Genomic DNA, 16071 nt, shown 5'->3' on the forward strand with positions numbered 1-16071 from the left:
CCCTTTAATCCCAGCATTCAGGAGACAGAGGCCGGAGATCCCCGAGTTCAAAGTCAGACTAGACTATAAAGCAAGCTCCAGGAGAGCCAAGTTTAGGCAGTGAAGGTATCATGGAATACAGAAAGTTGTCGAGGGGGCCATGTTCCAGCCCTAGCAACCAGAACTTGGCAGTTTGGGCCATGTGGTTCTGGCTTTACAGTCAAGGATACAAGTAAGAGATTATAGACTCTCCCTTGTAGATGGAGCTGCGGGCTTCATTCCTGCCACCCAGCTTCTGGCCGCCTGGCTAGCTTATGCCCCAAAATAACAACACATAAACTGTATTCATATAAACACCACTTGGCCCATTTCTATTAATGTATGTAGCACCACGAGGTGGTGACTTACCAGGGAGATTCTAGCCTACGTCCATCTTGGGTTGGAGCTTCATGGCATCTGCCCCAGAGAGGAGAGGAAAATGGCATCTGAGCTCACTTCCTCTTCCTCCCAGCATTCTGTTCTGTTTACTCCACCCACCTATGTTCTAACCTATCAAATGGGCGAAGGCAGTTTGTTTATTAACCAATGACCTTCCTCCATCACTCCCTCTTAAAGTAAGGAAAGCTGCTAAAATCAGACATGTGGCAGAGATGTCCCTGATTGGAGGCCCAGGGAGGGTATTTTATGAAGATGCATGGATTGCCTTGAAGACCCCAAGATGTTGGAGATGCCAAAGCTGTGGGATACCTGGCAAGGAAAGCTGCTAACAGGGAATGTAAACAGCCCAAGTGAAAAATGTATGGTTGCAGTCAACAAAACTAAAAGGAGTTGGAGATCTGAAGTGTTTTGACATCAGACATGAAGATTCAAAGTTTGAAGTTTGTCCAGCTGGTTTGGGCCTTGCTTTTGTCCAGTACTTCCTTACTATGTTCTCTTCCTACATTTTGGAATGGAAATGTATATTTTGTGCCATTATATATTGGAAATATGTGATGTTCTTTTTATTTTGATTTTACAATGGATTATAGTTAAAAGATTGCATGAGTCTCAAAAGAGATCAAATGCTGTACTTTTAAACATTGGAACTATAGAGTATATAGCCTTTTAAAGTTTGACTGAATGAATTCTTTGCATTTTGTTATGGCTAAAATCCTATGGGGGTCAGGGAATGAATGTGGTGGTTTGAATGGGAATGGTCCCACATACTCTTGTGTTTAAGTACTTGGCCCCAAGGAAGTGAGGTGTGTCACTGTGAGGACAAGCTTTGAGATCTCCTGTGCTTAAACTATGCCCAGTGTGGGACACAGACCCCTGCTGCCTGTGGGTCAAGATGTGGATCAGCTCCTTCTCCAGCACTGTGTCTGCCTGCTTACTGCCATGCTTCTCACCATGACAATAATGGACTAAACCTCTGAAACTGTAAGCCAGAACCAATTAAATGTTTTTCTTTATAAGAGTTGCTGTGTTCATGGTGTCTCTTCACAGCAATCAGAATCCAAACTAAGACACAGTATGAAAAATTTTTTAATTAAAAAAAGGGGGGAGGATCAGTATACGTAATATGTTTGGTATGTAGCTCAAAGTCTAGCAAAGTTTAGGTTCCCTAACCCACTTCCAACATGGTTTCTACCCATGCTGTATCCTTAAATAATACAGTTTCAGAAAGACAAATTTCTTTCTAAGGTAGAAGCTTTTAATAGAATTATAAAAAAATAACACTATTTCAAAATCAGAATAAGGAATTACAGGTATGTTTTCCCTCTACATACCCATATTCAAACATGATTTCTAGCCATTCATAAATTAATGAGGAACAAATACAGAATCAAAGTAGTGTGTCAACAGAAGTGTTGTAATTAAAGCTATCATCCTAGAAAACAGGAAACACAAAGTGAACTTGTGCAGCCATTTCCAGCTCATTGTGCAAAGCACTTTACTGTCATAAACTACCGTCAGGACACTGAAGGCAAATCAGCAAGCCCTTTGCTTTCAGAATTCAAAAGTTTAATCATTCTGAAGGGGCAAAGACAAAAATATACTGCTGTATAAAGATCAGCCCCTTACTTACTGCAGGATTTCTCTGAACTTCGGATTCTAAAGTAAGAAGTTACCATTTCATATTCTTGTAGATATTAAGTTAAGCAAATGATTCCCCTAACCATAACACACAGCTACTTCTATCATTTCAACACCATTTTACTGATGCAGAGGGCATTTCCCCCATCTCTCAGTCTCAAATGACTGTTCTTCACTTTAAAAAAAAAATCAATCAACAATTTATTGGGTCACCATCATGGACTACTGTCACCATTTGGCACTGGTATGATTTTTACTAGCTTCTGCCACTCTCTTATATAACATTTCAGTGTATGATTGAAATGGCAAGTTCTCTATTCAAACTACAACAGATTTAAAGGGGGAACTAAAGCTTTCCAAATTGCGTATTCATTCTTGAGGGGGGACTGACTTTCAAAGTTATTCATTTTAAACAATCTCAGATAGTCCCAGGATTGCTTCTAAGTCTCATTCTACTGATAGACAACACCATGGATATAAAGTACCTACAATCTCCACCACTCCCTATATTCAATAAACTACACAGTAATGTCTTACAGTTATATGCTTTTGGCCATTTAAATATCTATGCACATAAATATCTGAAACTTTAATATTCCAAAACTTTAGAAGATAGCACAGTTAGGCCAGGGATAGGTTTCTCAAACTTGGTACTAGTGATACTTTGGGTTGGGTAATTCTTTCCTGTGAAGAGGAAAGCCAGGCATTACATGGTATTTAGCAGAGCCTGTAGCCTCTACTGATGTCAGTAGAAGCCTACACCCATCTACTTTGACCACCAAAAAACATCTCCCCACATCTCCAAATGTCTTCTGGGAGCCCAAACTCCACTTGAGAATCATTGGGTGGGACCTTCACTGTAGACATTATTGCAAACTTGGGGCGCACAAATAAGACAGGACTCTATGCAATATTACTAATGTGAAAGAGTCTAGCAGATCCTCTGCTATTTGTTTATGGTGGGCACAGAGTTTATACAATATACTATTGAACCACATGGCTACCTATGTGTCACTATCTTTTTTTCCTACTAAAAACACTAACATCAGACAGGGGTGGCGATGGGGTAGCTAATTCACCAACCACATTTACATGGACTGATTAGGAAAGCTACAGTTCATAAACCTTTGCTAAGCAGAGGACGGAGAACAGTCAAGGCAAATGCCCTTCTTTCTGAATTCGCAGTCTCTCCTTCTCCACCTGCAAGCGCTCCTTTTCGATCTGCAGCTTCTCAGACTCAAACTTCAAAAACTGCAGCCGATCTTTCTCCAGCTGCAGGCGCTCTCGCTTGAGTTTCAACTTCTCCGCTTCTATGTCCTGTGGCTGTAGTATGGACTTCTCCCCCTGGCCAAGATCGTTCTCTAGGGCGGGTTTCTCAGTGCTAACCAACTGCAGCCTCCACTTCTCTCTCTCGATCTGCAGCCGCTCCTTCTCCAGCTGCAGACGCTCGTGCTCCAGGTCCAGGTGGCGCAGGCGCTCCTTCTCTATTTGGAGCCGCTCCTTTTCCACATGCAAACTTTCTGCCTCAATATCCAGTCGGCGTTTTTCCAGCTCCAGTTTCTGTTTCTCTATATTCATGAGCAGATGAGGCTCATCATATGCAGGTCTGGACGGTGTGGAATTGAGGGTGAAAAACTCGTCAATGTGAGGGAAGTCAGGGAGCTCACTTTCCCTCCTGGAATCTGGTATGACAGATGACAACATTTCTTCCTCTTCCTCAATCTCAAACTGAGAGAAAAGAAAAAGGACAATTTGGTATTTGCTTTTACTTCTATCATTGTCAATTTGCTCCATTATTAGCTTTTAATAATTATTATTTCATTTATTATTTATTTATGTGTATGTCTCAATGCAGGTGAATGAAGGCCATAGTACATTTATGGAGGTCAAGGGACAGTGTTTGTTTCGTTATTTCCACCATGCTGAAGCAGGGTCTTTTAGTGTTTTACTCTGAGGCAAACTCCAGGCTAGCAGACTGGAGGCTTCAGGTCTATTCTTCTGACACTGTCATTTGAGTGCTGGGATTACAGATACATGCCACAGCACTTAGAATTAACAGGGATCCCAGGGCTTGGACCATTTACCCACTGAACCATCTCCCCAGCCCTGCCTTACTAATTGACAACTTTCTATGCTGTTGAACTATTGAGATTAAATGAATCACCTGATGTCACTAATATGCATGTTATCACTGATACCTCAAATGTCACCATCACATTTAGGTGAAAAGACAGGCATTAAGGACACCGGGAGAAAACAGAATGACTGGTATCTATAGCTTCCTCAGCATGTGTGGGCAGCTGACCAAAAAACATGCCTCACGGGTTAATACTGTGAATATACTTACCTCTGGGCTTTGTGGGTCCCTTTCTTCCTCTTCCACTTTGACTTCTGTTAGGGATCTACCTGCATCTCGGAAATCCGCCACATTCTGCCAGTCAAAATTTGCATCATTTCGGAATGCAATTTTTTCATCTATCTCTTCAGTGAGAGAGTCGTCTAAATCAGACGTGGGTAGAGGAAACCCAGAACCAACCAGCTTCATGTTGGCCTTCATTCTCTTCCTTTTCATGAGTGCACGCCAGTCAAGGTACTGTCTCTTCACCTCGGTCCCTGTCCTCTGTTCGCCTTCACCTACAGTGTTGAGTTGCTTGGAAAAAATGACTTCCTTCCTTTTGGTAATTTCTTTCAAAAGGGCCTGAATTTCCTGAACACTAAAATTGCTTTTCCTTTTCCTTTTCAACTGCTTCATTTTTAAAACTTCAGGGCAGGTTTTAATAGCAGGAATACTTGTGCAAAGAATGCAGAGTATGCTCCAAAGAACGAAGCCCAAGAACAACCCCTTGTCGGCTCTTAGCTAAAAAAAAAAAAAAAATCACTGAGTTTCCATTCATCTAGTCATGAAAGCAGTTTGATATCTGAAGGAGAAATGTAAAAGAGAGAAAAAAAATCAACCTACAATTTCCACAACATACTGCAACCAGTGAGCTGTATGATTAAAACAACTATCTAAAGGCAGCTTGAAAGTACTGGCTTACTACCGTGGCTCAAATACACTCTGAAATTTGATTCTGCCTCAGTTTACCTCAACACACCTCTTAACTATCACAATCTGGGCTCACTGTATGAAAATATTTCTTCAGGAATTCACGACGCAAAGAGTATCCCCCACTGAAGCAAAAATACAGCAAATATACAAGGCTAAATTGAATCAGGAACCTGAAGTCTACTGCTGTTTGAGCTTTCTCTTTTATAGTAATAAGTATATGCTAAACCTCATTATTAAAATTTAATAACAAAGCATTTTGTTACCATCCATAAACTTTTATTTTGTATTTTTCTAGCTTCAAGGATCTCTAAAGAACCAACTGTGCATGCTTACTTATGTCATCAAAAGTATGCCCATCACATCTTTTAGCTTTCCATTTAATATGCCTGTTGTGTGGAATCTTCCAAAGAGTCACTTTCTGAACAAATGGAGGCCAGAGAGAACTAAATGTTCTGAAGAATAGAAATGAACTTGCAAAAATCTCTATCAGTTTCACAAATACACACAAAAAAACAAGTCTGCAAAACCAAAAGATGACTACAAGCATAGTAGTTTTAAAATATACTTTGTAAATTTCTAAATATATTTAATGATATATTGAAGCCCAGTAATTCCAAATGTATAATTAACACCAGCATGCTAGTAGTATCCTTAGTCTGGTGTGGGAGAATTGTTTACATTCTGTCAATTATGTTTTAAATAAATGCTGATTGGCCAGTAGCCAGGCAGGAAATATAGGCGGGACAACCAGACAGGAAGTAGAGGTGGGACAATGAGAACAGGAGTATTCTGGGACGAAGGAAGCTCCTTCCCACAATCCTGCCCAGACCATGGAAGAAGCAAGATGTGACCTGCCCTGCTGAAAAAGGTACTTAGCCATGTGGCTAACATAGATATTAATAATGGGTTACTATAAGATATAAGAGCTAATACGAAGCCTGAGCTGATAGGCCAATCATTTCATAACTTATGTAGAACTCTGTGTGATTTTTCTTTGGGCCATAATGACTGTGGGAACCAGGCAGGACAGAAACCCCAATAAGCAGGCCCTTATTGTTACAACAGTCAAATGTAAGCCTTTTGTGAATGAAATTTAAGAAAAAGTATTTATAAATTATTGAAAGACAATGTAAACTATCGTTATGAGCACAGATTCTGGAGTTAGACTCTCTGGACCAGAAAACTAAATCTGATACAGGAATGGAACTGCAAGACTGATTTCAGACTCATGTAGGCAAGAGAGTCTAAAGTCCAGACCTGGATACATAGTGAGATTTTTCTCAAAATATATACAAGATTGAAGTCCTTAATATAATAATGACTACCATTAACAACACACTCTTATACAGTATCCACCCTTAGATTTTACTGCTCTTAAAAATTCAAGATCAATTTACTATTTACTAACTAGATTTGATTTTTGTTTCGAGAGGCAGAGTTAACAGCCCTAGATGTCCTGAAACTCACTTTTGTATACCAGGCTGGCCTTAAACTCACAGAGATCTGGCCTGTCTCTGCCTCTGGAATGCTGGGATTAAAATCGTGTACCACATCCAGCTAACTGGACTGTTCTAACAGTATTACTAAATGGCATAAATAGCAGCCCTTTTAACCTACATAATCTATGTGAGGTTTTTTTTGTTTTGTTTTGTTTTGTTTTTTGTCATCAATGCTGTTTTGTTTTTTGTTTGATTGTTTTTTGAGACAGGGTTCCTCTGTGTAATAATCCTGGCTGTCCTAGAACTCACTTTGTAGACCAGGTTGGTCTTAAACTCACTGAGATTTGCCTCCCAAGTCCTGGGATTAAAGACGTCCACCACCACCACCTTGCAAATCTATGTTTTAAAACTCCTCAGTGTTGCTTCCAACTGCATAGCCTTCACCCAAAAATGGTTCTCACATCTATAGTTTATATACTATTCGTAGTTGGCATCCCTTTGTTTCCTTCCAACTGAGCTATGCTGAGCTAATGAACTATTTCATTGACAAAATAAATTTCCCTGCATTTTTAACCTCAATGGACTAGATATTAGAACCTTGTGTTGGCTGCTCTTAGCTGCCAACTTGATTACATCTGGAATTAACTAAAACCCAAAAATGGAGGGTACACCTGTAATGTATTTCTGCTTAATTTGACAGGGGAAGATCCCATCTGAATTTTGAGAAGACATGCCTCTAATCCATATGCTTTGAGCTGTGAAACCTACCTTTAATCTGGACGGCACCTTCTGCTGGAAGCCTGCATAAGGACATAGAAGTAGGAAGCGTTTGCTCTTCGCCTCCTTGCTCTCACCTCCCTAGCAGGTCCATTCCTTCACTGGCATTAGAGCCTACTTCAGGATTCTGGTGCATACTGAAGACCAGCTGTGACACCCAGCCTTGTGGACTGAGCAGCTCTATATTCATGGACTTTCCATTCATAGCTAGCCACTGTTGATTAAGCGAGACTCCAGGGAAAACTTTTACCTGAGGCTCTGACATGACTAAATGCAAGAAAGTTTGAGCATCAGTACAGTTGGAGGTAAAATTTGTTAGCTGTTATTTTACTGTGACTGAGTCTGTCTATCTGCCCATTCCATTCTTTGCAAAAGGTACTGTGTATGAGAGGTCTGACTTTTCTTTACTCACTCCCAAGTAAGTTCCTCAAACGTATTTACTGAGCTCCTACCATGCCTAAAGCAGCACTCCTGGTGTCGGAAATGTAACAGGTAATAAGATGCTTAAGTAAGCCATTTCTGATTTCAAGCACTCTTCTCCTTTGTTTTCATCCTGTTCTTACATCAAGGAATTTGGCAGTCACAACCTCTAAATCTCAGAACCCTAATGTCCAATCACAGACAACAGTTGTTTTTCTGGGCTTTCATCCCCAACCATTCTTTACTGTTGGGAAACGGAAATGCTGCACTGTGCACCCACGTAACTACCAGTGACTCCTACAATGTTCTAGCGGGACATTTCCCTCCTAAGGACTAACAGGGAAGATCTTTCTAGGATGTGCCTCACACAGAACTAAGAGATCTGAGAGAAATCAGACAGTAAAATATTGGTGAAAAAAGAAAAATATAAGAAAGAAAAAGATTAAATTCACTAAGCAGGTAAGAAAGAAACCATTCCTGATCTACGAACTTCCCTCCACCACTATCATCTCATTTCAAGAGTGAAGACAATATTCTTACAATACTCGTACAGGAAATATCCCCAATATTCTTACAGGAAAACTACTTTTCTTCCTCTAAAACTTGAGGCGGTAAACACAACTGAAGGTTACAAGGGTCTCCATCAAGGCAGTACTACAGTGGGAAGGTGCAGCCGATGACCCCGGGAAGAATGCTGGGGATCTCATCTCGGAGCAGAGAGCAGGGTGGGGGAAGGCGCTGTGACTCAGGACACTGCTGGGCCCAGTTGGAGTCCATGCAACTTGGAGGGATACTCTTGCTCCCTGAATGTGAGTGAAAGCCTCATCTAGGTGCCCAGCACTTCTGCAGAGGCCAAGGGCTGCTTACCCCTCCTTCCCGGTCAGGTGACAGCCGCGCTTGGGACTTTTCTTCCCAGCCTCATGATCCCGTGCTTCGCAAAACCGAGGCCAAAGCCCGCAATGGGGTCGCCCCACAGGGACCCACCTTTGCAGAGGCTCCCCTGGTTTCTCCAACTCTTTGTTTCCCCTGCACCCCAACACTCACCTGCGACCCCGGCGGCACCATCACAGGATCGCCCCCTGAGGGTGCTGAAAAAGAGAGGCTTCGTGGAGTCGCCGCCCAACAACTTCTGCCTGCCTCTATTGGCCGATAGGGCTGCTCCTCATGGGTTACGGCTAACCCATTGGTCCGGAGGTGGGGAATTGCCTGTCTGCCTGAGAGCCCGCCCCAGGCCAGATCTCACAATGGGAATCGAGTCCCAAACCGGTTCCGGGTTAGTGCTCTGGACACCGCCCCGCAGCGATTCGCCTCCCGCTCGGCGCTCACTCTTTGTCACATGGCATTGTCAATCAAGCGTGCTTCAGCAAAGGATTGGTCCCTAGCGATAAACTCGCCACGCCACTCGCCTGATTGGGGCACTGGCGGCTCCGTCTCCAAACTGTACTCCGGCCCCTGACCCTCGGCAAAGCAAAGTAGAGCCACTTGGGTGACCTCAGCCCAATCCCTGGGCCAGCATTTTCTTCTACTCACCTTGCTGTGACCTCCGTTAACCTCGAACTGTGACAGTGTCTTTTGCTTCTTGAATCTAAGGATCTCTTACTTTTGACCTCAAATGGAACAGTTGGCTTGTGGACAGTTTCTTCAGTGTTTTCTGTCTTCTCAACCCCTTTTCCTTTTAAGCACCCCCGGGGCTAATGCCTCCATTGACATTCTTATAGAACCTGACTTCCCTGTGCTTTGGTTCAAGCATCTTCAGTTCTCCCTGAATAATACCAATGCCTATCCTCCCAGTTAACAAATTAGTCCAGTTGAGTAGCTGAGTCCAATTGAGAAGCATACAGTTCCTGGACAAATCTCCCTAATTTTAGGACAAAGTGCAAACTCCTTAGGAGAATTTCAAAAATCCTAATCCTGCTTTTCTCTCGGACTTGATAACATAATTTTCCTTTTGCTTCCCCAGCTCTTTACTGCCCATGATTCTAGACTCCTCAGTGCCTTGGGACTACCTTCGTCTTGCTGTGTTTCTACCCAGAAAGGCTTTTCCCAAGTGTTCCCACGCTCAGAATTCATTTTGGCAATTACTTTCTAAAACAAGCCTTCCTTTTCAGTTACTTTCTGCTACTTCAATTTACCCTCCAATAAAGATTTGCAAGATGAAAAAGGATATTACGTTAAACTTGAATAACAATTTCAGTGTGACATCCATGTTTTTATTTGTTGACTCTGACAACCCTGCCCAACTGAGACAGCATTGCAACCTTTGTCCTTGACCTTACAGCTCTTTCTTTGCAAAGCAAAGCATCTAGCATATAATAGGCATTTTAAAAGGTGTAAATACATGATAAAATATTATGTATGAATGACAAATCCTTAAAGGTTATTTCTAGAAGAATACTTCCATAAATGAGGAAGTAATTATGAAATATGTTTTTTGAAGATTAATGGTCAGTTTAAAGATTTTACTTATGGTTACTTATGGCTGTCTTTTTAAAAAAATCATATTTATTATTTTTCCCTAAGTAGAACAAAATTGACTTTTTTCTTTTCTTTTCTTTTTCTTCTTCTTTTTTTGTTGTTGTTGTGTGAGGGTGTTATTTTTTTTCCAGACGTGGTTTCTCTGTGTAATAGCCCAAGTTGTCCTGGAACTAGCTCTTGTAGACCATGCTGCCTCTGCCTCCAAGGCATGCACCACCACTGTCTGGCTATAAAATTGACTTTTGCCATTTTGGGAGAGATACAGATACTTTGGTTTTTGAAATTTTTGCAACAAATCCCTTCATATAGTGGAAGCAGCTGTCCTGAAACTTTATAATCCCCCTGCCTCAGTACTACCATAAACACCTAACCAAAAAACTTGTATTCTGTACAGCAGGAATAAAAGTCCTCACCTCAGAGTTCACTCTAGTGAGTGATTCAGCACTATTTATCAGGTCAGCAAATGTTGGATGACCCCAGATATCCATTGTGTTTACTCCCTCTCTTTACCAATCTCCATGGAAGTCGTGGAAGTACTACATTTGTAAGTTAAGTTCTTTATTTGTATTTTACCTGAGTTCTTTGTTTGTAGGCAGTGGAAATGACTATGATCAACACACAAAATACAGAAGTCAGAAAGGTCCAGAGTTTACCTAGAAAGCTTGCCTTTGACTACTTACATTTTTGCTGTTCTTAAGGGTAAGAGACATGATTGCTCACAAGATTTTATTTTTTCAGCTATAGAAGCAGTGTGTTGAAATGATTTTTTTTCTGTAGAAAGATAGCTAAGAGACACAGAAAAAAGTGGGGAGAAAAGCACTGAGTGTGATTCACTAATAAATACAAAGTATTTTTTAATCTATCCCCCCAAGCACCTGAAAAACATACCTTTCTACTGCTTGACTCATTACACACACACATGTATGTATGTATGTATGTATGTATGTATGTATGTATGTATGTATATAAGTAGTATTATATATCTACTGCTTGACACACATATGTGTATGTGTGTTTGTGTATGCATATTTGTAGCAGGCTTTTTTCTTTTGGGTTACCGACCAGCTCCTAGATCATGACATGGAGACTTATTATTGGTTATAAATGCTCAGCCTTTGTGTACACTATTTTTGGCTAGCTTTTTTTTTTTTACCTAAATTAACCTGTTACTCTTCATCTACATTTTGCTTCAGAAATTTTTAGCATTCTTTCTGTATGTCCTACTCTGTGTCTGCTGGCTGACCCTAGGTGTCTCCTTCTCTTTCTCCCTCATTCTTCTTCCTCTCATTCTTCTCTAACATAGATTTCTCCTCCTATTTATTCTTTCTGTCTGTCAGCCCCACTTGTCCAGCTCCTTCCTAGCTATTGGCTGTTCAGTTTTTTATTAGACCAATCAGGTAAAACAGCAACACCTTTACATAATTAAAGAGATGCAGAATAAGCAAATGAAATACCCCCCCCATACTTGAAAGAACCCCGTACCCACGTACTATGTTAAACTCTGCTGAAATTTAGCTACCCCCCCCACACTCAGCTGATGCTAGAACTGGATATCTATGGGTTGCAGACTTACTGACTAGGCTGAGGAGAGGGAATCCTCCACCCCAAGGCATTCTATCTAAACTGTCAACTTGCTGCAGAGTGCTCTATCTAGCTTTGTGGTTTTTTTGGGGCTAAGGAGAGGGAATACTCTACCCCCAAGACATTCTATTGAAACTGTCAACTTGCTGCAGAGTACTTTATCTAGCTTTATGATTTTTCAAGGAAATTCGAGAATAGACATGGGGCCCGTCCCCAGGATGAGGTAAGCCCACCAATTTGAGAGTAAATGAAATGCTTGTACTATACTACCCTCTTATGTAATCATTTTTCCCTATAAATATGACTGTTTGAATTTGCCCGGGTGTGCTCAGTTGGCGTAAGCTGCTGGTGCACCCACAGGCACCTGTGTGATCAATAAAGAAACCTCTTGCTGATTGCATCTGTTGGCCTGGATTATTGAGTCTGGGGGATCTCTCCCACTGCCCTTGAAAACGAGGGCTTTTCAGTATTTGGACTGAAGCAACTCCTAGAGGAGGGAGCTTTGAAATGGAGCTTTCTGCCCAACATTCCAAAAATGGATGCCAGGGGCTGGTGTGTAACCCCCGAATGAAACAGTTTTTTTCCCCAGAACAAAAGCAAAGAGATTTTTCTGTGGTGTGTATATTAATAAAAAATGTCAAATTTTGATCATTTTAAGTTAAAAATTTAAATTATTTCATGTTTATTTAAAGAGAAAGCTATTTTATGACAAAAATACTTTTATTCAACTTTATGAATTTTTAAAAATCTTTTTTACTTTTTTTTGAAGGCAGTTCTCCAACTTTATTGAAGATTCAGTAGGTTAGTTCTTATCCACATTGACTGTCTGTAGACTTTTGAATGTGGTAACAGACATGTAAGTTACCAATGTTTAGAGCTTGTTTGGTGAGTCCTCATCCTTGTTACGTTTTCTGGACAAATGTACCTGGATACGGTATGGAACATTCCTTATTCCTTTGGCCCAGAGGGCTTTATTGAGCCTGGTATCAATCTGCACATCTGGAGTCCCCATCTCCTTCATGGCAAATTTCTAGATTTCTTTGAGAGCCCTAGAGGCATGCTTTTGGATGTGCTTTGAGTGCCCTAGGGGCAAACCATGGATGCGCTTGTGAATGTTGATGGTGTTTTCTTGGGTCACCACCTCGTTGATGGTAGAATGGCCCTTCTTCTTCTTCTCGCCACCCTTCTTTGCGGGAGCCATTCTGCTGGGACCAAGCTGGAAAGCATCTTTTTACTTTTTAAGCACAATTTTCAGCTTGATTAAAGTGTAGCAAGTATGCGTCATAGTCTACACTTTTGTACTAGACAGCTCTCCCACATATCATGGGTACTGACAACTCCAGCCCTGCATTCTGCTGGGGAATGATAAGGACTTTATTTTAATAGAATTTGGAATAGTGTCAGAATTCAAGATTTCATTACTATAGCAACAGAGAACAATGGAAACACTAAATGTCAAACAAATTCAATGTTACCATAGTAACAATCAGTTGCTTTAACAAATACATTTACCGTTCCTTTCTGGTCATTTTATCTAATATGCTTATCCAATATGAATACTAAAAAAGAAGGAAAGTTCAAAATTGGTTTTTTTAAATAAAAACTCTTCAAGAGACAAAAGCAATTTATTTCAGTCTTTTATTTAATAAGAAACACATGTGATTCAGAAAGACAACCCTAAAAGGGAAATAGAAAGTCTCAGCTTTGTTTCAATCAGTATTCTTCCATTCTTATTTACAGTCAGGAAGATTGAAGTGTGCACTGCTGTTGCAAGACATTTCAAACCAATCTTCCTAAACAGCTGAATAGAGGCAATTCTGCCATATGAAAGAGGAAATATTCTGTCTCCAAGACTCAATCCCTTAGGTTCCTCCCTAGCAGTTCAACAGAACACCCGCTGTGACCTTCCCTCCCCCACCCCTTCCATACCCCTTGTGGATCCCACACACCATCCCTTCCTGTCTTCTCTCCCCCCACACGGCTATTGCTGTATCCCAGCCCCCAATTCAGGCAGACTCCCTCCTGCAAGACTGCCAGAAAGCTAGGTTTGCAGCTTGTGGACCTTCCCCACTGTCTTTCTCCTCCCAGTCCCTCAGGATCCTTTCTAGATCTTTAAGAGATTACCATCTGTGGCCTCTTTTCCACCCTGTCCACAACTCCTAGGGGTCCCATGGACCTTCCAAACCTGACCTCCTTCCCCAAGCTCATCACTTTATCCCACCCTCCAAAACCAGCAGAGCAGGCAAGTAAGAAATACCACACACAGACACCATACTCTGAAAAGCTAGAGAGAGAGAGAAAAAAAAAAAAAAAAAACAGAAGCCAAGGAACAAAATACCAGCCCAACAAAAACAGAACTCTGCACCTAGACCTCTAATTACTCCAAACCCAGATGCCTAGATGCCAGCATAAGAACACAACCAGTAGCAGCCAGGATAACATGTCTCCACTACAACCCAGCTATCCTACCACAGCAGGCCCTGAGTATTCCAACATAACTGCAGCATAAGAAAAGGGTCTTAAAACAAACTATAGGAAGATGATAGAGGTTCTTTAAAAGGAAATAAATGAATGAATCCCGTAAAGAAAGCCAAGAAAACACAAACAAAAAAACTGTTCAAGACCTGAAGATGGAAATGGAGCAACAATGAAAACACAAACTGAGGGAGTTCTGGAAATGAAAAATTTAGGAATGCAAACAGGAACTGCAGAAAACAAGCTTCACCATAGAATACCAGAGATGGAAGAGATAATCTCAGGCATTGAAGATACAATGGAAGAACTGGATACATCATTCAAAGAAAATATTAAATCTAAAATAATTTCCAATGAAAAACTTCCAGGAAATCTTGTACACCTCAAAAAAACCAAAGGTAAGAATAATAGGAAGAAAAAGGAGAAGATTCCTACCTCAAAGTCCCAGAAAAAATTTTCAGCAAAATCATGCAAGAAAATTTTCCTAACCTAAAGAAGGACATGCCTATTAAGGCACAATAAGCAAAGAGAACACCAAATAGATTGAACCAGAAAAGAGAGTTTCCTGGATGCATAATGAAACAAGAAACATACAGAACAATGAAAGATTATTAAGAGCTACAAAGAAAAAAAAATTCTGCCTCCTCCCCGTTTCCCATTTCCCTCCCCTTCCTCGCACACATCGCCCCCTCCCCTTACTCCCCTACCCCTCTCCCCCTCCCCTCCACTCCATCCCCCCTCCCTCTCGAGAATGAAGAGCAGTCCAGATTCCCTGCCCTGTGGGAAGTCCAAGGTCCTCCCACTTCTATCCAGGACCAGGAAGGTGAGCATCCAAACAAGCTAGGCTCCCATAAAGCCAGTTCATGTATTAGGATCGAAACCTAGTGCCATTGTCCTTGGCTTCTCATCAGCCTTCTTTGTCCACCACGTTCAGAAAGTCCGGTTTCATCCCATGCATATTCAGTCCCAGTCCCGCTGGCCTTGGTGAGCTCCCAATAGATCAGTTCCACTGTCAAAGTGGGTGGGTGCACCTCTCGTGGTGTGGTCCTGACTTCCTTGCTCATGTTCTCCCTCCTTCTGGTCCTCATTTGGATCTTAAAAGGTCAGTCTGGTACTCCAATTTGGTCTCTGTCTCTGTCTCGATCCATCGCCAGATGAAGGTTCTAAGGTGATATGCAAGATATTCATCAGTATGGCTATAGGATAGGGTCATTTCAGATTCCCTCTCCTCAGTTGCTCAAGGTACTAACTGGGGACATCTCCCTGGACACCTGCAAGCCCCTCTAGAGTCAAGTCTCTTGCCAACCCTAAGATGGCTCCTGTTGAAATAAGAAGCAGCGGCGGGGCTGCGTCCCCAACACCCCGGCCGCTTGGCTAGCTCATGCCCGAAATAAAAACACACAAACTGTATTCATTTAAAGAACTGCTTGGCCCATGAACTCTAGCCCTTACAGACTAATTCTCGCACCTGGTCTAGCCCATTTCTAATGATGTGTGTAAGCACCCCAAGGTGCGCTTACCGGAAAGATTCTAGCCTAAGTCCATCGTGGGTTGCAGCTGCCTGGGAGAGCTGAGCATGGCGTCTCTGCTCCAGCAGAGCTGTCCGGTCTCTCCGGAAGCAGAGCAGAGTCTGACCTCACTTCCTCTTCCGCCCAGAATTCTATTCTGTTTACTCCTCCCATCTATGTTCCAGCCATGAGGCCAAGCAGCTGGTTTATTATAACTTAACCAATGAAATCAACAGATTGATATATGACACTCCCACATCACTTCCCCTTTTTCTGTTTAAACAAAAAAAAA

At 41.6% G+C, this 16071-nt stretch overlaps 1 protein-coding gene across 3 annotated transcripts; it reads right to left on the reverse strand.

Moving 5' to 3' along the window:
* Positions 1-1650: 1650 nt before the first annotated feature.
* On the reverse strand, positions 1651-8935 carry Msantd4 (Myb/SANT DNA binding domain containing 4 with coiled-coils). Of its 3 annotated transcripts, none has more exons than XM_050127545.1 (3): positions 8785-8935; positions 4403-4973; positions 1651-3783 (listed from the first exon to the last, which is right to left on the reverse strand). In XM_050127545.1, the coding sequence occupies exons 2-3, from the start codon at positions 4805-4807 to the stop codon at positions 3208-3210; spliced, it is 981 nt and encodes a 326-aa protein (XP_049983502.1). In that variant the 5' UTR covers positions 4808-4973; positions 8785-8935; the 3' UTR covers positions 1651-3207. The 3 variants fall into 3 exon arrangements, with proteins under 3 accessions (XP_049983502.1, XP_049983501.1, XP_049983503.1); XM_050127544.1 differs by having other exon boundaries at positions 4403-4912; positions 8785-8899; XM_050127546.1 differs by lacking the exon at positions 8785-8935 and adding an exon at positions 7312-8579.
* Between the last annotated feature and the right edge of the window lie 7136 nt (positions 8936-16071).

The sequence above is a fragment of the Alexandromys fortis genome, unplaced genomic scaffold (genome assembly GCF_014885135.2).
Source record: "Alexandromys fortis isolate MF-2015 unplaced genomic scaffold, M_Fortis_MF-2015_v1.1 scaffold_255, whole genome shotgun sequence".
NCBI lineage: Eukaryota > Metazoa > Chordata > Mammalia > Rodentia > Cricetidae > Alexandromys > Alexandromys fortis.